This window comes from Bos javanicus, chromosome 17 (assembly GCF_032452875.1).
Source record: "Bos javanicus breed banteng chromosome 17, ARS-OSU_banteng_1.0, whole genome shotgun sequence".
NCBI lineage: Eukaryota > Metazoa > Chordata > Mammalia > Artiodactyla > Bovidae > Bos > Bos javanicus.
The window spans coordinates 66,747,409-66,768,290 of record NC_083884.1 but is presented as its reverse complement, the minus strand read 5'-3'; the positions used below and the strand labels follow the sequence as shown (position 1 = coordinate 66,768,290).

General features: G+C 53.6%; 2 protein-coding genes across 5 annotated transcripts in view; one reads left to right on the top strand and one right to left on the bottom strand.

The window, feature by feature from the left end:
- Window positions 1-222: 222 nt before the first annotated feature.
- Window positions 223-20,705, top strand: TFIP11 (tuftelin interacting protein 11). 3 transcript variants are annotated; one of them, XM_061385198.1, is made up of 13 exons: window positions 223-1,539; window positions 3,131-3,348; window positions 9,088-9,241; window positions 9,533-9,689; window positions 11,012-11,139; window positions 11,490-11,642; window positions 13,033-13,560; window positions 13,676-13,782; window positions 14,395-14,563; window positions 14,882-15,125; window positions 15,457-15,599; window positions 15,944-16,109; window positions 17,219-17,626. In XM_061385198.1, exons 2-13 carry the CDS (start codon window positions 3,140-3,142, stop codon window positions 17,572-17,574), a joined length of 2,514 nt encoding a protein of 837 aa, XP_061241182.1. In that variant the 5' UTR covers window positions 223-1,539; window positions 3,131-3,139; the 3' UTR covers window positions 17,575-17,626. The 3 variants fall into 3 exon arrangements, with proteins under 3 accessions (XP_061241182.1, XP_061241185.1, XP_061241183.1); XM_061385201.1 differs by lacking the exon at window positions 223-1,539 and adding an exon at window positions 1,566-2,529 and having other exon boundaries at window positions 17,219-20,705; XM_061385199.1 differs by lacking the exon at window positions 223-1,539 and adding an exon at window positions 2,551-2,631 and having other exon boundaries at window positions 17,219-20,705.
- The window catches only part of SRRD (SRR1 domain containing), a 31,146-nt gene continuing 20,577 nt past the window's right edge, over window positions 10,314-20,882 (bottom strand). The window contains exons 3-8 of one of the 2 annotated variants that reach the window (XR_009730440.1): window positions 19,996-20,255; window positions 19,819-19,917; window positions 18,653-18,807; window positions 18,249-18,294; window positions 17,260-17,902; window positions 10,314-12,523 (exon numbers count right to left, since the gene is read on the bottom strand). Coding sequence is in view for 1 of the 2 variants with exons in the window: in XM_061385213.1 (XP_061241197.1) it covers window positions 17,684-17,902; window positions 18,249-18,294; window positions 18,653-18,807; window positions 19,819-19,917; window positions 19,996-20,255 (779 nt within the window). In the remaining variant the exon portion in view is untranslated. Of the gene's footprint in view, window positions 12,524-15,707; window positions 17,903-18,248; window positions 18,295-18,652; window positions 18,808-19,818; window positions 19,918-19,995; window positions 20,256-20,882 lie in introns of those variants that run through there. The other variant, XM_061385213.1, reaches the window with a different exon arrangement.

Below are 20,882 nucleotides of genomic sequence, written 5' to 3'. Positions count from 1 at the left end.
ATGGTGACTGAAGCCATGAAATTAAAAGACGCTTGCTCCTTGGAAGAAAAGTTATGACCAACCTAGACAGCATATTAAAAAGCAGAGACATTACTTTGCTAACAAAGGCTCATCTAGTCAAAGCTATGGTTTTTCCAGTAGTCATGTATGGATGTAAAAGTTGGACTGTAAAGAAAGCTGAGTGCTGAAGAATGGATGCTTTTGAACTGTGGTGTTGGAGAAGACTTTTGAGAGTCTCTTGAACAGCAAGGAGATCCAACCAGTCCATCTTAAAGGAAATCAGTCCTGAATATTCATTGGAAGGACTGATGCTGAAGCTGAATCTCCAATACTTTGGCCACCTGATACAAAGAACTGACTCATTTGAAAAGACCCTGATGCTGGGAAAGATTGAAGCTGGGAGGAGAAGGGGACGACAGAGGATGAGATGGTTGGATGGTATCACCGACTCAATGGACATGAGTTTGAGTAAACTCGGGGAGTTGGTGATAGACAGGGAGGCTTGGTGTGCTGCAGTCCATGGGGTCGCAAAGACTCGGACACTACTGAGCGACTGAACTGAACTGAACTGAGCTTAGGTCTTTTCATCATACAGATAGAGTGAGAGAAAATAAAAGGTAAAATTAGCATTTAACACTCCCTAAGCATCTATTATGTACCAGGTACAGTTTTAATTGCTTACCTATTTTATCGCAACCATTTTGCTTCAAGAAAGGTAATCAATGCCTTGCCTGGGTTCACAGTTAAGTCGTGGAGCTGAGATTGGAACTCTAGAGCCTGTGTGCTGACGCGGAATCCAGAGCTGGTGAGGGGTTCTCTAGGAGTGTCCCTGCTTGTCAGTTCCTTTGATCCCCAGAGCTTAACACATTGTAGGCACTCGGTACATTTTTATTAGATCAGTGAACGGATTTATTTACCAACCTGTTGGAAAGGAAGAGAATGCAGAGATTGCCTGGCAGAATACTTGGGAGTTCTAGAGTTTGCCCTATATTTAATCCATCACTTAATCAAACTCCTGTATAAGGCAACCGCTCCGGGCCCACGAGTGTGCTTATACTGAGAGACCCGAAGATCCAGGAGACAGTCTTGACCTTCATTATTCCTATTTTAATGTCATGTCCCGTCCCCACCCCACCGCAAATGTCTCATGCACAACTCTCCCAGGAGCTAGTGTTATATCCCCATTTTGCAGATTTAGAATCTCAGGCTGACAAAGGACTCTCCCTCGGCCAGGGTGGCTCGGCGACGTCCGTACCAGTCGTCAGAGGCGGGCGTCACCACGAAGTGGGCGCGACAAAAAACAACAACAACAAAACAACCCTTAGCCGTTCTCGGCCGCGAAAACCTTCACCGTATCAATAACGCAAATGCTCTAAATCCAAAGCCACCGTAGCGTCCCACTGCTGCCATGGCAACGAGCGCGTCATATCCGCTGACGTGATGTCATTTCTGGTGCGCCGCACCCGCGTTCCGGCGCCTTAGTGGCGCGTTTCTCGCACCAAGTGGGGCGCTGAGTTCGGTCCGCTGAGCCGGAGAGAGGTGAGCTGGGCCCGGGAGTGGACAGACAGGGGACGCGGGGGAGTCTGTGCCAGTAGGAGAGGGGGCTCTGCTCTGGCTCGCGGAAGCGGGCCTCGGCCTCGCCGGTCGCTCTTCCCCTTTCCAGACAGCGCGGCCGCAGCGGGGAGGGAGTGGGGCCGCTCGGGGTCTCCGGGCCGACTTGGACACCGATCCTCCACCGCGGGGCCTGGACGGCGCGGCAGGGAGACGCCGAGCCCTGGCTGCAGTTCCACCTGGTTTCCAGCCTCACCAGCCGTGGAACCTAGGGAAGTTAATTTCTCAGCCTCGCTTTACTTAAGTCTGAAGTTCGAAGGCGCTAGCAGTATCTCCCTCGTAGAGGTGTCTTGATGCTTATGTTAGATTATCGGCCTGAAGCGTCCAGCAAGGGCTTACTTAGCACCTCCTGGGGGCTCTGTAACTCGTGACAGCTCCGTGCTTTTTACCATGCCCTGTGCCCGAGGAGGCAGCGGTGATCGGCGACTGGGACACCCCGCCTCCTCTGAGAGTATTTCCCCCCTTTTTTGCGCGTGTATGACGTTGGGACCGGCAGGACCCAACCATTGCACCAGTGAGTTGAGAAGAGTAAGTAGGGAAAACTTTCCCACGGAGCTGACCAGAGTTTGAACTCGCCTTAGAAGTGTTGCGAGTTGGCCGACCCTGAAGTCTGCTTTTGGCAGCTGCTAGACGGAGGTCCCAGCGCTGTCATGCATGTAATGCATTGCGTTGTGGTGCCCCATGCTTGGCACTTGGTCTGCGTTTAATATTCATGCATTGAGTACCAGGTAGAGCGGGGATTTGAACTCGGGCTGTGTGATTTCAGCACCTGCTTTCACCATCACTTTACTCCATGCTAATCCAGTAATAGGAGGGGCCATAGACCTAATCCTGGGACTAGCGTAACAAGCGGTTACTGTGAGCTAAGTGTCTTGAAAGAGCCATCTCATTGATTCTGCCTCACAAGCCTTCTCTAAGGTTGGTACTGTAGTTAATCCACTTAAGAGACAGCTGAATCTCATCACCCAGCTCCCCTGAGTTGATGGCTGCATCGGTTTCACAGACGTGTGCTGTTTTAAGGTCCTTTTCATAATCAAAAGAGGTTCCTGTCTGGGGAGGAAAACCTGAGGGTCATATTTAAGTGTTTTCTAAGAAAAAGAAATCACTTTGCCTAGCTGTTATAAGTCCAGATGAAACTCTTCACTCAGCAATAGAAAAAAATAACATCCAGGAAGATGTTTGCCTCATTTGTGAGGCAGCCATCCGTAGAATAACATCCTTAAGCTGTTTTTGCGTGGTTTGTGTGTATGTGAGTGTGGGTGATGTTTGACAACATTGAGAAGGAAGTGTGTGCTTAACCACATGGACTGTTGGGACTGGTCTTTTTTATTCTGTTTTGGTACCTGTTTTCTAAAATACGTTTTTAGCGTCTGCTTTATTGAATTGTACCAGTGACTTCACTGGATTTTAGTTTGGGGGAAATTGTGAGGGCAGCAGGGAGTGGCAGCTAACAGGGCAGCCTGCTGCTGCCGCCCCCCGGACTTGTCACAGACTGTGCCTTTTCCCTGCCTCCCTTCAGTGACGGGCCATGTCGCTGTCCCACCTGTACCGGGACGGGGAAGGCCACATGGACGATGACGAGGACGAGCGGGAGAACTTCGAGATCACTGACTGGGATCTCCAGAATGAATTCAACCCCAACCGGCAGCGCCACTGGCAGACCAAGGAAGAGGCCACCTACGGAGTGTGGGCAGAGCGAGACTCGGATGAGGAGAGGCCCAGCTTTGGAGGCAAACGGTATGGCTGGCGCGGACCGCTTTCCCCAGGCGTTGGGGAGCTACCCCGCTAAGTACGCTTCTCTCCTGGCCTCCCCAAGCCCTTTAGCTGTGACCTCAGCCAAGGAGCCCAGTTCCTCCTTTGGACAGAGCGCTGCTCTCTCACTGACCGATCATGAGTGAGCGATCATGTATCTAAAGCCTTGTGCTGTAGCCCCAGTCCTTCCCTTCCAGGAGCCCAGACCCCGGAGGATGGAGGCAGGCTTACAAATGGAAGTTTGTAACTGACGTAGGACCGGAGGGGGGGTACTTTTCCTTGTGTTTGACCTGTTCTGGGAGGTCAGGGAAGATTGGTGGGGGGCAGGAGGGAGCAGAGCCCCTTGATGAGAGGAGCAGGGCATCCAGGAGGGTGTGAGCGGTCTTGTGGGGAGACGGGGGAGAGGGAGAGAAGGGGACTGTGGTCTGTGCAGACGGGGTGAGACATGGCGTGGGGAGTATGTGTGCAGAGGACCCTGTGAAGCCACAGTGGAAGCGGGGCTGTGTGAGGAGGCCCGGGCGGTGTCCAAGGATACGTGGTGGAGACTGGGCCGGGAGGGCAGCCACAGGCTGGGGGTTCAGGCTGAAAGCCGCCTCCCCCTTGGTGTGAAGTTGTGTGTGGGAGCTGCGGCGCGCTTGAGCAGAGTGTGTAGCAGACTGAGGTTTGTCTGCGTGTCCCCACCTGAAGCCTGGATTCTCCAGCCCGTTGAGACTGTACATTTTTCACAAAAGAGACTGGGGAGAAGGAGCAGAGATCCGTTCAGGCTCTTTTCATCTGGCAAGAAATGTTAACAGTGGACAGTATGGATCACAGGGCAGGAATGTACGATCGTAAGATAGTAACAGCAGCCAGGACCTGCGGGTTCCTCACAGGCATGGTCTCACTGACCTTCTGAGAGAGGCACCAGGTGTAAAACGGGGTAAGTTTCACAGATTAGGGAACAGCGGCGAGTCACGCAGCTGAGCTGTGAGAATCGGGGTCTGTCCGATCTGGAGTTGGGCTCTCATATGGCATCTCTTAGGGGAAAATTCCTCTGTGGATCTTACTGCCACAGGGATGTTTATTTACTAGGTCAGTCATTTTAGAAAGCATCACCTTATGTTGCAGTATTCCCGGGCTTTTTCATTGGATTCTTTTCGCTCTCCCTTTAACCACACAATACAGAGCTGTCAGCTCCAGTTTATACAAAGGGGAGCTGTGATTAAGAACTTGCTGTAAGTACTGTTCTTGAAGCGATCGGATAAAATTAGTACTTTCCATCTCACACAGTTAATTTCTTAGCTATTTTAGTTTTCATAAATACATTTAATGAACACAAGCTTTTCTAAGAATGATAAAATTGCTAATATACTTACCGTTCATATAATCTCCCTTAAATGTATTATATTTATGATTTTGATTTATGAAAGTGTCTTTTCTTATTTGATTTTTATACTTGAAATAGTGTCTGAAACAAATTTCTTGCGGGGGGTGTGGGGGTGGAGAGTATTGTTTACTTAAATGTTGTGTTTCATGTGTAGAGCAAAGCGAGTCAGTTATATGCATGTGCTTCTATTTATAAATATACACATATACATACACGGAGAGACGCTCTTTTTCAGACACCTTTCCTATATAGGCTGTTACACAATGTTGAGTCGAGTTCTCTGTGCTACACGGTAGGCCCTTGTCTGTTTCATACGCTCAAGTGTGTGTTAACCCTGATCTCTCTAACTTATCTCTTCCCCCACATTTTCCCTTTGGCAGCCATAAGTTTGATTTCGAGATCTGTGAGTCTGTCCCTGTCTTGGAAACAAGTTCATTTGTGTGATTTTAAAAGTTAGATTCCACAGATGAGTGACACCACGTGTTTGTCTTTCTCTGTCACGGTCACTTAGTGACGTGGTCGCGAGGCCCCTGTGTGCTGCTGCGGGTGGTGCTGTTTCATCACTTTTAATGCCAAGCAATACTGCCTCGTGTGTGATTGTGCCACCCCCATATCCGTTCATCTGCTGATGGACATTTAGGCCGCTTCCGCGTCCTGGCCGTGGTAGATGGTGCTGCACTGGGTACTGGCGTGCCTGTGTCTTTCTCTTTCAGTGTTTATTTGGCTGCCTTGGGTCTAGCTCCGTAGTTGTGGTGTGAGGACTGACTTGCCCTGCATCTTGTGGGATTTAAGTTTCCGCAGGTAAGGATCACACCTGCGTCCTGTGCATCACGAGGCTGACTGTTAACCACGGGACCACCCGGGAGGTCTTGGGGTGCACGTATCTTTTCAAGTCATGGTTTCCCACGATGTGTACCCAGCAGTGGTATTGCTGGATCGAACGGTGGCTCTGCTTTTAGTCTTCTAGGGCATCTCATCCCGTCTCCACAGTGGCGGCACCAGCAGTGCAGGAGGGCTCCCCTTTCCTCCCTGCCCTCTGTAGCGTTTGTTGTTTGTAGAATTTTTGATGATGGCCATTCTGATTGGTGTGAGGTGATACTTACTGAAGTTTTGATTTGCATTTCTCTTACTAGCAGTGTCAGGCTTCTTTTCAGTTGCCTCTTGGCCAGCTGTGTGTCTTTGGGAAAATGTCTATTTAGGGCTCCTGCCCCTTTTGTGATTGGGTTTTTTAAAAAAATATTGAGCTGCCTGAGCTATTCGTAGATTTTGGAGATTAATCCCTTGTTGGTCGCATCTTTCGCAAATATTTTCTCCCAGTTTGTGAGTTGTCTTTTCATTTTGTTTATGGTTTCCTTTGCTGTGCAAAAGCTTTTGAGATTAATTGGGTCCCATTTGTTTATTTTTGTTTTTATTTCCATTACTCCTAAGAGCTGATTGTTGAGTTTTAAGCTTTGAAGCTGGAGTTTTAAGCCAACTTTTTCACTCCTCTTTCACCTTCATCAAGAGGCTCTTTAGTTCCTCTTCACTTTCTGCCATAAGGGTGGTGTCAGCTGCATATCTGAGGTTATTGATACTTCTTCCGGCAATCTTGATTCCAGCTTGTGCTTCATCCAGCCTGGCATTTTGCATGATGTACTCTGCACAAAAGTTAAATAAGCAGGGTGACAATATACAGCCTTGACATAGTCCTTTCCCAGTTTGGAACCAGTCCACTGTTCCATGTCCAGTTCTAACTGTTGCTTATTGTCCTGTGTACGGATTTCTCAGGAGGCAGGTTGGGTGGTCTGGTATTCCTGTCTCTTAAGAATTTTCCAGAGTTTGTTGTGATCCACAACAAAGGATTTAGTGTAATCAATAATGTTGAAGTAGATGTTTTTTTCTGGAACTCTCTTGCTTTTTTTATAATCTAGCAGATGTCGGCAATTTGATCTCTGGTTCCTCTGCCTTTTCTAAATCCAGCTTGACTATCTGGAAGTTCACGGTTCACCTGTTGCTGAAGCCTGGCTTTGAGAATTTTGAGCATTACTTTGCTATCATGTGAAATGAGAGCAATTGTGTGGTAGTTTGAGCATTCTTTGGCATTGCCTTTCTTTGGAATTGGAATGAAAACCGACCTTTTCCAGTCCTATGGCCACTGCTAAGTTTTCCAAATTTGTTGGCATATTGAGTGCAGCACTTTAACAGCATCATCTTTTAGCATTTGAAATAACTGGAATTCCATCACCTCCACTAACTTTGCTCGTAGTGATGCTTTCTAAGGCCCACTTGGTTTTGCATTCCAGGATGTCTGGCTCTAGGTGAGTGATCACACCATCATGATTATCTGGGTCATTAAGATCTTTTTTGTATAGTTTTTCTGTGTATTTTTGTCACCTCTTCTTAATATCTTCTGCTTCCGTTAGGTCCATACCATTTCTGTCCTTTATTGTGGCCATCTTTGCACAAAAATTTCCCTTGGTATCTCTAATTTTCTTGAAGAGATCTCTAGTCTTTCCCATTCTATTGTTTTCTTCTATTTCTTTTGCATTGTTCACTTAGGAAGGCTATCTTATCTCTCCTTGCTATTTTTGGAACTCTGCATTCAGATGGGTATGTCTTTCCTCTTCTCCTTTGCCTTTTGCTTGTCTTTTCTCAGCTATTTGTAAGCCCTCCTCAGACATCGATTTTGTCTTTTTGTATTTCTTTTTCTTGGGGATGATCTTGATCACTGCCTCCTGTTTAGCGTTACGAACCTCCATCCATAGTTCTTGAGGCTATTGGAGATCTAATAGATCTAATTAGATCTATGGCAATCCATAGATCTAATTAGATCTATGGCAATCTTTGGCAATCCATAGATCTAATTAGATCTGTGGCAATCCATAGATCTAATTAGATCTGTGGCAATCCATAGATCTAATCCATGGAGATTAGATTTTCAGATCTAATCCTTTGAATCTTTGTCACTTCCACTGTATAATCATTAAGGGATTTGATTTAGGTCATACTGAATGGTTTTCCCTACTTACTTCAATTTAAGTCTGAATTTTGTAATGTGTTCCTCAGCTCCTGGTCTTGTTTTTGCTAACTGTATACAGCTTCTCCATCTTCAGCTGCAAAGAATATAATCCATCTGATTTTGGTTTTGACCATTTGGTGATGTCCATGTGTAGAGTCGTCTCTTGTGTTGTTGAAAACGGATGTTTGCTATGATCAGTGCGTTCTTTTGGCAGAATTCTGTTAGCCTTAGCCTTGCTTCATTTTGTACTCCAAGGCCAAACTTGGCTGCTACTCTGGGTGTCTCTTGTCTTCCTACTTTTACATTCCAGTCCCCTATGATGAAAAGGACATCTTTTTTTTGGTGTTAGTTCTAGAAGTCTTATAGATCATCATAGAACTGTTCTTCAACTTCAGCTTCTTCAGCATTACTGGTCGAGGCATAGACTTGGATAATGTGATATTGAATGGTTTGCTTTGGAAACGAACAGAGGTCATTGTCACTTTAGAGGTTGTACGCAAGTACTGCATTTCGGACTCCTTTGTTGACTATGATGGCTACTTCATTTCTTTTAAGGGATTCCTGCCCACAGTAGTAGATATATCTGAATTAAATACACCCATTCCAGTCCATTTTAGTTCATTGATTCCTGAAATGTCAGTGTTCACTCTTGCTATCTCCTGTTTGACGACTTCCGATTTATGTTTATTATCATCAGTTATTATGATTACTGATGTTTGAATGTGTTCCTCCATTTTACTAGTAATTTAACAGGCTTTATTTCTTAAACCTTTCCTGCCTTAACTGAATTTACCAAGTTATTGTTTTTTAATATTAATTAACTCTTGGCCACACTGGGTCTTTGTTGCGTGGGCTTTCTCTAGCTGAGACGGGGCTGCTCTCTAGTTGCCAGGCATCGGCTTCCCATCCTGGTGGCTCCGTTAGTTGTGGAGCATGGGCTAGAAGGCACATGGGCTTAGTTGCCCATGGCGTGTGGGATCTTCCCAGACCAGAGACTGAACCTCTGTCCCCTGTGTGGGCAGGCCGATTCTTAACCACTGGACCACCAGGTAAGTCCTCAAGTTATAGTTTTTTTTTTTTTTTTTTAATGTATTAAATGAGGGGTGGACAGTCACATCATACTTAGAATTTTTAGTCAACTCTATGCTGTCATTGGTAAGCCTGAAGTCACAGAGTTGAGACATCAGGTCAAAGTGTCGAATGTGATTACAGGGGAGCCGGGTCTGGGGCACTGAGGATAGGAGTCAGCGCTGCTCTTTTAAAATGGATCCCACAAGGTCTGCTCTAAGGAGCTCTCGGGCCAATGACGTTGGCCTGAGAGAGTTCTTACAGACCCCCTGGACCTTCTGTTTGCCCGCAGGGCCCGCGACTACTCTGCCCCTGTCAACTTCATCAGTGCGGGGCTCAAGAAAGGGGCGGCAGAGGAGGCGGAGCTGGAGGACTCCGATGATGAAGAGAAACCCGTGAAGCAGGATGAATTTCCTAAGGATTTCGGACCGAAGAAATTAAAAACGGTAGCATCCTTATTGAAGGGCTGTGACCTTAGTAATGTCCCCAGAAGGTCGCTGTGGCCCTGGCATCTGCTGGGGGGCGGGGGCTTTCTGCTGGAGGCCGGTCGTGTGGGCCTCTCCCTGTGGGAGCAGGTTTCCCGCGGGGTGGCTGTACCAGGCAGTCTTTGCTCTGTCTGGAGACATCACTGGTGTCCTTGTGGTTTATAGGATACTTCTCACAGTGCTCTGTGACTGCCCAGCCATGGTCCCATCAGCCAAGCTTGCTTGCTTAGGTTTTTCCTTCTTTGTTTTCAGGGTGGCAATTTTAAGCCCAGCCAGAAGGGTTTTGCAGGAGGAACCAAGTCTTTCATGGATTTCGGCAGTTGGGAAAGACACACAAAAGGAATCGGACAGAAGCTTCTTCAGAAAATGGGCTACGTACCTGGAAGGGGCCTGGGGAAGAACGCTCAAGGTGTGGTGCCCTGCCCGTGGGCGCTCGGGGTGGGCAGGCAGGGGCAGGGAGGGGCGCGCTCTGCCTTTTCTCTGCTTTGTTGCTTTTCTGCCAGCGTGTGACAGTGGTGCTCTAAGCTCCGCACTTTATCAAAACTCAAGTTACATAAAATGCCGTATTTCAGCATGAGGGAGTGGTCGGGCTTAATACAGCCTGATGGGCTGAAAACAAGCTGCTTTCTGGCCTGCCCAGTGTTTCTAAAAAGTCAGATCAGTTGCCAGTGTTTAAAAATCAGACAATTTCTCCTAGGTTGTAGATAAGCTACAGTTTAGGAGATTGGCAGGGATTGGGTTAGCTGACAACTCCTGTCCCTGTCAGCCCCCACAGCTTCCTTATTCTGGAAGCGGTCTCCACACCACAGCCCCCTCTCCTTGTTCCTGTTACTGTCCCTGGGCTCTGCTCACAAAGGGGCAGGATAGGTAACTTAGCTGCATGAAACATTCATGGACCTGAGTGAAGATTGGAAAGGTGGCCTGGAATGAGAGTGAAGGCTGTTCTATTTGGGAGCTCAACAGTACAAGCTGGAAAGGGTGTGGTGGGAAGTTCGGGGTGGGGGCAGTTCTTCACAGAAATGCTGTAGTCCTGTTTGTAAACTTTTTAAAAAGAAAAATGCATTTATTTCCAAGGTGCATAGTATGAGCAAAGCAAGCATAGGAGATAGGAACTACCAATATGAAATATTATACGAATGTAATACACGAGTGATGAGTGATTGTCGCTCAGTTGTGTCCGACTCTGTGACCCCATGGACTGTAGCCACCAGGCTCCTTTGTCTCTGGAATTCTCCAGGCAAGCATGCTGGAGTGGGTTGCCATGCCCTTCTCCAGGGGATCTTCCTGACCCAGGGATCGAACCCTGGTCTCCTGTATTGCAGGCAGATTCTTTACCAGCTGAGCCACCAGGGAAGCCTGTGTATATATACAGTACAATAAGAAAACAGATGGAGTTTAAACGGCGGTTCCCCCTCTCTTTAGTCAGAATCAACGTATCCTTCCCGTAGTAATCGGCCTCCAGGTGAACAGGGTAGGCCAGGGTCAGTTATAAATACTCCCGTCCACTAAGTAAGTGACCGCGGTGGAAGCGGACCCGCGCTCAGGGCCTGCATGCGCTCCTGTTGGCACATTGCTCTGTGGTATCGGCAGCAGGACCACGTAGGGCGTGCAGGAGCAGCTCCCCTTCCGGGCGGCGTGCTGTCCCATGGAAGGACCAGGGAGCGGGTCTCCGCGAGTGGCGCACCCACACGATGGCAGTGACCGCAAGTCTGTCTCTCTGAAATTCATCAGGCATCATTAACCCAATCGAAGCCAAGCAGAGGAAGGGCAAAGGTGCGGTGGGGGCGTACGGCTCGGAGCGCACCACCCAGTCCCTGCAGGACTTCCCCGTGGTCGACTCAGAAGAAGAGGCCGAGGAGGTGGGTCGGGAGGCGGCCCGGCTGTCCTGTGCGCCGGTCGGTCGGGGTTGGTCTGTCTGCTTGTTTGTTTGCTCAGCCAGCTTCCGGGGGTTCAGGGGTTGAGCTCACACTGTGCACCAGTATGGGCCAGAGGCTGGTGTCCCGCCATCAACAGGGAACAGAGTACACGAGTAACCAGTGTGGTCAGAAATCGGGGTGTGGGGACAGGGTCTCTCCTTTGTAGTGGGGAGTGGGTGTCAGGCAGCCTCCTTGGAGGGGTCAGCGTCAGACAGCACCGTCCTCAGCACAGAACCGTGTGGAGGTCTCAGCGGCCCTTTCGTCTTCTGATGGACCCTGCCCCTCTGACTCAGGAATTTCAGAAGGAGCTGAGCCAGTGGAGGAAAGACCCCAGCGGAAGCAAGAAGAAGCCCAAGTATTCTTACAAGACCGTGGAAGAGCTGAAAGCCAAGGGCAGGATTAGCAAGAAGCTCACCGCTCCCCAGAAGGAGCTTTCTCAGGTCAAGGTAGGTGCCCATAGATGCCAGCCCTGGATGGGGGTCTGGGAGACACGCAGTTACCCCACACAGCAGAGGCGGTCACCGAGCACTGGTTCGTAAGGTTCCTGCGGGCCTTCTGTGCAGGGGGCGGGAAGGTGTGTGCGTGTGCTTTAATCATGTGTAGCAGCCTCTGTCCATTCCCTGCACTCAGGCTGGTCATCGCCCTCCCCCGCCTTCCCCGACACGACAGGGCTGAACTGACTGACGTTCCCAGCTTTCTGGGGCTGCCAATTCTGCTGTTCTGTGGCCAGACCTTGAACATCTCTGGGTCCGTCTGGGGCAGGTTGCTTTGCGCGTAAAGCCTTGTCTGTGCTGGGGACAGTTCTTAAGGCTCGATTCCTAGAAGTGGAGTTGCCAAGTTCAAGCACTGGAAGATCTTTCAGTCTCTGACCAGAAGGGGCTCTCCGGGCATCCCCGCGTGGCCTCTTATGGTGACTTGATTTTCGGCCCTGGGCATGTGCAGACTGAGAGGCTTTCCCGTCACCGCCCCAGGGGACAGAGGTGACAGGTGTCTGCTGCAGGAGGTCAGTGTGTGTCACAGAACTGAGGGTTCAGTGGGTTCTCCAAGGTCAGGTGTCAGGTCAGCTGGGGACCTGGCAGGGAGTGCGGCGTCTGGGTCGCAGCTGGAGCCTCTGCGGCCATGGGTCTGGGCGGGCCCGAGGGCTGGAGTGGAGGTGAACGTCTTCCTGGGGGTTCCAGTTCAGCGGGTCCCGGGTCGTGGTCGTGGCTCAAGAGACGGCGATACTTCGGTTCAGTACCATCCATTCTCATTCCTCAGTCCCCAGACACCGAAATCACCTCATGTCCTTGGTTGCCTTTGTGGGTTTTGTGTGTTTCACGTTTTTATGCTGAAAAACAGAACGGAGCAACTCTTACTACACGCAGTACGCAGCACCTGTTAGACAACTGCGAAACGGAGGCAAAAGTATTAACGTTATTTCCCATAATGACCAGTTTTCACACCTGTGATGTAGATATTTTCAGGTCTTTTTGTTGAAATGTGCATTTTTTACCAAGATATTTTTGACTGTTTGTTGTTTTATTGCCTGCTTTAATCGGTACAGCCTCTACTCTTGTATGAAAATAGTTTGATCTCAACAGCATAGTCCCATTCGTATGTCATCAGTTTTCCGTCTGGTCTGTCCAGAGGCCCCAGGGGAGGGCTTGTCCGTCTGTCCCTGGTGGTTGGGACCAGGGCCTCTGCTGAGCCCTTCCCCAGCTCCGCTGAGCAGTGCTCACAGGCTCCCTCGAGCGTGGCGCCCTCCCCGGGCTTCGGTGCGCGTCCTACGTGGCGGGGGGGGGGGGGGGGGGGGGGCGGTGGCATGCGTTCACCCGCGGGCCCCGCCGTCCTCCGCAGGTCATAGACATGACGGGCCGGGAGCAGAAGGTCTACTACAGCTACAGCCAGATCAGCCACAAGCACAGCGTCCCCGACGACGGGCTCCCGCTGCAGGCGCAGCCGCCGCCCCCGCCCGGCAAGGAGGCCCGGGCGCCCGGCTTCGCGCTGCCCGAGCTGGAGCACAACCTGCAGCTGCTCATCGAGCTGACGGAGCAGGAGATCATCCGCAACGACCGGCAGCTGCAGTACGAGCGGGACGTGGTGGTGAACTTGACGCATGAGCTGGAGAAGGCGGCGGGCGCGCTGCAGCAGGAGCAGCGGGCCATCGCCAGCCTGAGCGAGGTGCTGGCGCTCGTGGAGGAGTGCGAGCGGCGCCTGCAGCCCGGCTGCAGCGACCCGCTCACCCTGGACGAGTGCGCCCGCGTCTTCCAGACGCTGCGGGACAAGTACTACGAGGAGTACCGGATGTCTGACCGCGTGGACCTGGCCGTGGCCATCGTCTACCCGCTCATGAAGGACTACTTCAAGGAGTGGGACCCCCTCAAGGTGAGCGGGCAGGGAAGACCGCTGCGCAGCCTCTCGCTGGGGGCGGCCCGGGCTCCAGACGGTCTGGAGGGCGAGGGGCCGGCCGGCCGCTCTCAGCCGCCGTCTTCCTCCTCAGGACTGCACCTACGGCACCGAGACCATCTCCCAGTGGAAGAGCCTCCTGGAGAACGACCAGCTGCTGTCGCACGGCGGGCAGGACCTCTCTGCGGACGCCTTCCACAGGTGCTTCTGGGGGCGGCCGAGGAGCGCTCCTGGCCGGGCGGCGGGGCTCGGCCTGTGTGGGCCCCAGGCACTTGCGGGCGCTGCTCTGGGAACTTAGATTCGCCCACCCACTCGCCCTCCCCTTGTGTGCGCTGAGGATCTGCCTGTCCTCGCTGGGCTCGCCCGGGAGTGAGGCAGGGCCAGTCTCCAGGAAGGGACAAGGTGGGTGGTTAACAGGGAGCGGACAGATACAGCCGGGCTGAGGATGGCAAGGGCGCCACCTGTGTGCACATGTGTGGGTGCGGGTGGAGGTACAGGTCTCGGGAGGGTGATGCTGAAGCCCAGACCCAAGCGAGGGGTCGGCTCTGCAGTAGAGCCCCAGGTGGGGAAGTGCACGACCCCTTGGGGGCTTGTGAGCCCGCAGCTGCCCTGCCAGGGATGCAGGGACACCCAGGAAACGCCCCGAGGCCGAGTGGGAGCCACGAGAGCTGTGGGCCGGCCGATGGTTTCCTGACGGGAGGGCCCTGCTGTTGGGTGTCCGCAGTCCTGCCCCAGAGGTGGGGGCGGGGGTGGTGGGGCCCTGGGTAGTGGGACCAGCTGGGTATAACCAGCCCCCCACCCACCTGCCTGCAGGCTGATCTGGGAGGTCTGGATGCCATTTGTCCGGAGCATCGTGGCGCAGTGGCAGCCGAGGAACTGTGACCCAATGGTGGACTTCCTAGACAGCTGGGCGCCCCTCATCCCCGTGTGGGTGCTGGACAACATCCTGGAGCAGCTCATCTTCCCCAAGCTGCAGAAGGAGGTGGGCCCTCGTGGGGGTGGGGGGCCGGGGCTCAGGGAGCAGTTATCTTCAGTGGCTGTCACGTGAGCTCCAGCCTCGAAGCCGTTCCTCGAAGCCCCCTTTGTAGGGAATTCATATACTTGGTTTCTTCAATGACTTAGAATTGTACCGTTTCCAAGACTTAATACAAATAGTGTAGGTATACTGGTGGGTGAATAACCTTGTCTGGGGGGAATGTAATGGAGACTGTGGCCCCCCACACTCTTGCTCAGCCAGGAGGGCATCGTCTGCCCACCCCACAGGCTGCATGAACTCAGGCCCCTTGCGCTCCCCCTGCAGGTGGAGAGCTGGAACCCGCTGACGGACACCGTGCCCATCCACTCGTGGGTCCACCCGTGGCTGCCACTCATGCAGGCACGCCTGGAGCCGCTCTACTCGCCCATCCGCAGCAAGCTGGCCAGCGCCCTGCAGAAGTGGCATCCCAGCGACTCCTCGGCCAAGCTCATCCTCCAGCCCTGGAAAGACGTCTTCACCCCCGGCTCCTGGGAGGCCTTCATGGTCAAGAACATTGTGCCCAAGCTGGGTAAGGAGCCGAGGAAACACACCTGCAGCACAGCCACGTCCAGACTTGTCCCCTGAGAGGTGCCCGGAGCCCAAGTGTACCCAGGCCTTTCTGCCTCGTCCGGGTCAGCCTCTGTCTGCCTCCTGAGCTCTGGTTTGGGCCTCTGGTGACAGGGCAGCCACAGGGGTCCTCAAACTTTTGTCCCACTGGATTCTAAACTTAGAGCTAGTTCTGGGTTAGGGAAGGAAACAGTTTTTAAGAATTATCACGTCAAGAGCTTAAACTCGACCTTTAACAGCAGCTCGAAGGCGGACACAGTGGCTGTAACTGAGAGACTGGGTTTCTCTTCCAGGGATGTGCCTCGGGGAGCTGGTCATCAACCCCCACCAGCAGCACATGGACGCCTTCTACTGGGTCATCGACTGGGAAGGGATGGTCTCTGTCTCCAGCCTGGTGGGCCTTCTCGAAAAGCACTTCTTCCCCAAGTGGCTGCAGGTGAGCCCCGCGTCAGCTTGTGGGGTGCGGGGGGACAGCAGGAGCCACTCAAGCCGGGGACAGCTGGGGTGACTGGGGTCACACAAGAAGGAACTGCACAGGCAGGACCACAGTGCGCTCCCTTTATTGAACGCTTGCCACATGGGGGCCCGAGGGTGGGGGTGGGAGGCCCAGGCGCAGAGTCTACATGCAGGGCCCTTCACTGCCGAGCTGACCCCATTCAGCCCCTGAAACCCTGCAAGCGCCACCAGCTTGCAGACAGGGACCCAGACGAGCAGGTGGACGCTGTGCTCCCGCTCGCCGCCGCGGTGGGCCCTAGCGTCTCACCTGCCTCCTCTGGGCAGGTGCTGTGCTCCTGGCTGAGCAACAGCCCCAATTACGAGGAGATCACCAAGTGGTACCTGGGCTGGAAGTCCATGTTCTCGGACCAAGTGCTGGCGCACCCGTCCGTCAAGGACAAGTTCAACGAGGCTCTAGACATCATGAACAGGGCAGTGTCCTCCAATGTCGGTGAGTGGGGGCCCCGCACTGAGTCAGAGTTCACACCTGGGGCTCCAGGACGCAGACTCGTCTCAGCCCCTCCACGTAGTTACTTAGCCCACAGCTGCCCCCCGTCTCCTGCGGCTGAGAGGAGCGCTGTCCCTGAACGAGGCTCACGTGAGCCGGGTCCACCTCGTCACTGTGCTGGCGGCTCCTCGGTGCGTCTGCCGGGCCAGAGCTGGGTGGCCCCTCTAACACTTAGGAGTTAACCCGTCGTCCCTCCTGTAAACCAGGAGCGAAGCCCCACTTCCGGGCCTCGGTAAGGACCAGGGCGCTGGGTTAGTGTTTGTGGACCGTGCTCAGTGTAGGTGGTGTCTCCGGTGTCAGGAGGCGGCAGCTGACTGTTCAGTTACCACCTACCCCTGGGTAATACTCAGCTCTCGGGAGGTCCCGCTGCCTGGTGGGTCTGGGGGCCCCGTCAGCCAGTCCCGAGTTAGAGTGCCCTCACCTCGCAAAGCAAAGCCACCAGAGCACCTGGTCTAACCGTCTTTCACAGACAAGGCCACAGAGGGGCAGCTGGGACTGGACTTTCTATTCAGTTCTTTGTGCTTAGCCTATTACAGGATGACACAGACCCTATACTGTGTCTAGTGAGGTGAACGTGTGTCTGACCTCTGCTCACCCAGGCCTCCCCGGGACACTGGTGGGCATCTCTCTTCTCACACCCCAGACCTCCTCCTAGGCCACCCTGACCACGAGCCCCTAGAACTCTCCCCTCTGGACCCCTCAGTTACCACTGGGCATTTGGGGACCCTTCAACATCTGTGTTTCAGCCCCCCAGATACATCTATTGATTGTGTTGGCCTTATGTTTCAGGGATCTGAAAGCTGCCTTTGGGGACATGTGGGGTGAAAGCTCTAGCAAGTGGGGAACAGAGGCTCATTGACTGTCAGGGTTGTTGAGTGTTTAATAACCTCTGGTCATTAGGCATGAACCATAAATTCTAACGTGGCTGCAGCCAGCTGTCCACCCCTGCCCCCCCTACCCCTGCCCAGGTGGTGCCTGGGCCTCTGTGGGTGGGCCGGGCCCGCCCCGCCCCGCCCCGCCCCTGACCCTGACCCCACCCCTGCGCCTCGCAGGTGCCTACATGCAGCCTGGTGCGCGCGAGCACATTGCCTACCTCACGCACACGGAACGGAGGAAGGACTTCCAGTACGAGGCCATGCAGGAGCGGCGTGAGGCTGAGAACATGGCCCAGCGGGGCATCGGCGTGGCCGCCAGTGCCGTGCCCATGAACTTCAAGGACCTCATCGAGACCAAGGCCGAGGAGCACAACATCGTCTTCATGCCGGTCATCGGGAAGCGGCATGAGGGCAAGCAGCTGTACACCTTCGGCCGCATCGTCATCTACATCGACCGCGGCGTGGTGTTCGTGCAGGGCGAGAAGACCTGGGTGCCCACCTCGCTGCAGAGCCTCATCGACATGGCCAAGTAGGCCGCGCGCTTGCCGGGGGCGCGCTGGGGAATAAACAGCATCTTACAGCAGAGCTGACGTCCTCGCTGCTTGGTGAGAGGGCGCCTACAGTTCCTATGCCACGGGCCCCTCACAGCGAGCTCAGGTCAGCGCAGGGAGGCTCTGTCTTCTTCCTGATGATCTCGAGGTCCTCACAGTCCTGGTAATCTGGCTCTTCCCGAAACGCCCAAGTGTCCATGGGGAGCTGTGTTAGCTTTTGTACAGGAAACCAGTGGAGAGAGGTGTCATTAAACACGTCCATGTACCTTGGGGTCTGAGGGAACACCAGCTCCTCCAGGCCTGTCAGAATCTGAGCAGAAAGATGCAAAAGTGAAACAAGCCTCACAGGCCCAGTGAGCCCCACCCTCCCGGGCTAGAGTCCTGGTCTACTCATCACTCCAACGTTACTAAGGAATAAGGTATTTTTAGTACTTAGTGCAATGAGTTGGAGTCCCCAAGGACAGTGCATAAGTTGGATCAGATACTGAGAACAGAGGAAATTAAGAAACAATGAGGAGATGCACTCAAACATAGCTTTCTGGACCACAGACCCTCACAAGCACCCACGGCTACAGGTGAAGGTGGGATTCTCCACAGTAATAGAGACAGTACAGCTTCCCAGGCTGTCCACCCCAGCCCTCCACTCAGGCAGATACCTTTGCAACGTATGGGTAATGTTTATGCAGAATCCTCGTCAACAACCTAGAAACCAAAATTGTTGAAAACATGATTAGGCAGTATGAGACCAGGTTCATTGCCCTTACGACACAGAAAGGCAAGATGACTTAATGGGGGTGTGCGTAAATGCCCCCGTCACTGCCCGTCTCATCAGGGAGAAACGACAGTGCGTGTGAAGCAGGCCAAGGATACTGTGTTAGTTGTAAGAAATGACTGTTTTCCCCCATTTAGAAAAGCCGTCTCTGCCACCCTAAGAGAAGGGAGAAATTATTTGCAGAAAGACACCCTGCTTCCCAGCGTGACCCAGACTGACATCTCACAGCCCAGCCCTCTGTCCAGGGGGGACTTGAGGACTGGGTTCACCCCGGCACCCCCCGCTCACCTCTCCTCGAGCCCCCCGAAGCTGTTGCCGATGATGACCACCTTGGAAAGGGCGTCCACCGACCAGTTCCTCCACAGTAGGTTGTTGTAGAGCGCCGTCCCGCAGTGCGGCATGTAGAAGATGGTGGGCTCCCCGCACACGCTCCGCTTCCCCTCCTGGGGTCCAACATGCACGGGGTGAGCATGCATCTTACAGCAAGTGGGGGGGGGGGCAGTCCTAGCCAGCCGCGCTCAGCGCCAGATGAGTGCAGTGGTGTGCGTGCACTCACCCACGACACAGCCGCGCCCAGGCCGCCATGCGCCTCCCGCCTGCACACGTTCCCCAACACCACGGTTAACGCAGCTGAGACGACGGGAGGCGGAGGGGGTGGCGACCTCAGGCACCAAAGGGAGAGACACTCCTGCGTCGCCCTGTGTGCTACCCGGGTGCCGGCGACAGCTACAGAGTTACCCAAGACTGAATCGGGACATCCGGAAACCCGGAAAACTCACGTCTGCTGAACACACGTGGCCCGTGAGTATGTACAGCTCTGGACACTGAGGCAGGGGCAGGGCCCTCGGGAACTGTGTCCCGTGTCATTCTCTGCAGCTCCCCATCGTGACTCGGGCCTTTTCAAACATTCCCTTGGGGTCCAGCCGCCCCCTCTGGAGAGCCTTCTTTCCGGAGGTCTCAGAGATCCCCACTACTTGAGGATTCAGCCACAACTCAGCCGGGGTCTGGGCTGCAACCTCCCGCCCCCAGAAGGGGCACCTCCCGGGAGAAGGGCCTCACGAGGTGCAGACACCGCGCCCTCTTCCCCTTCGTGCAGCGACACGCCCACCACTGAGCACAGCAGGCACACAGCCCTCAGGAGGTGCAGAGACCGTGTCTCCTCCCCTCGTGCAGCGACATGCCCACCACTGAGCACAGCGGGCACACAGCCCTCAGGAGGTGCAGAGACCGCGTCTCCTCCCCTCGTGCAGCGACATGCCCACCACTGAGCACAGCGGGCACACAGCCCTCAGGAGGTGCAGCGACATGCCCACCACTGAGCACAGCGGGCACACAGCCCTCAGGAGGACCAGGCAAACGGCACACGGTGCCGCCAGCTACAGGACAGCACAGGTCCACGTGGGAGCGACACGCCAGCCCTGTGTGACGGGCCTCGCGCGCCCCTAACCACGTACCTCATTCTCCCCGAGAACCACCACGCCCAGGGCGTTGAGGACCGCGATTTCTAGTCGACTAAACAGAGGGTCGTACACGCAGCAGTGACTCCTGGGGATCTGCAGAGGGCGACGAGTGGCTCAGTCAACGTGCGCACGAGACCGAGGAGGGGGCGGTAAGGGAGGACACAGACTCACCTGGCACCGCTCCAGAAGGAGGAGCAAAAACGCCAGCTGGCTTCTAGCTATGACGCAGCTGGCGAACTTCCCGACGCCGTAACACACACACTTGAAGCAGCAGGTCCCTGGGACCAGGGTCTCTTCCGGGACGGAGCCAGGGGCCGCATCTGCCTCCACCGGGGGGGCGTCGAGATGCAGGTGTCCCAGGGCTTCCGAGAGAGACCCCTCGGGGGCCCTCAGCTGTTCCAGGTGTTTCCGGAGACACCCGGTGATGGTTTCTGAAAGAGCGGGCCCTGCACAGTCAGAGGGCACGCTGTGACCCAGGAACTAAACCATCCATGGCCTGGGGAGCAGGGCGCGGAAGCCTTCACTCCCCAGAGAAGGGGCCGCTGGCCACACGCGGGGCGTGCAGCGGCGCCCACCCCAAGCTGACAGCGGCCGGCACCTGGGTGCCCACGGCCTCAACTAAGGGAATGCTTCAAGCCAAAGTCAGGTTCATCCATGGCCACGATGTCCATCTAATGCTTGTGTTAACTCATCCTAGTTTAGTAAGAGGTAACCAGTACATGGAATTGTGGTCTGAAATACTACCTTTGTAATAAAAGAAGAACTGAAGAGCAGAGCTCTCAAAATGATCTTGAGTAAGAACATTTAACATGTAAAAAATTTTTAAAAAGGCTGGGGCGTCTAGAGACTAAGGAAAAATAAATTGTTTCACTGGGTGGTGAGTCCTCGTCTCTCCTTTTCTGTCACTGGTATTGAATTCAGTAGAACAGACTGTATGCAGAACGAAACAAAAAGCAAACAGCCATTTATCTATTCCCGTTAATAAGATACCAATGTTGACTCATCAGCAAGGACACCTTGAAATAAGACCCAGGCCACAGAAGGTTACATAGAGAGCT

Excerpts from the sequence above, each read along its gene's own strand:
- TFIP11 (XM_061385201.1), top strand. The coding sequence starts at position 3,140 with ATGTCGCTGTCCCACCTGTACCGGGACGGGGAAGGCCACATGGACGAT. Across the intron at positions 9,242-9,532 it reads GACCGAAGAAATTAAAAACG|GGTGGCAATTTTAAGCCCAG; the intron begins GTAGCATCCTTA and ends CTTTGTTTTCAG. Across the intron at positions 15,600-15,943 it reads TCTTCCCCAAGTGGCTGCAG|GTGCTGTGCTCCTGGCTGAG; the intron begins GTGAGCCCCGCG and ends TCCTCTGGGCAG.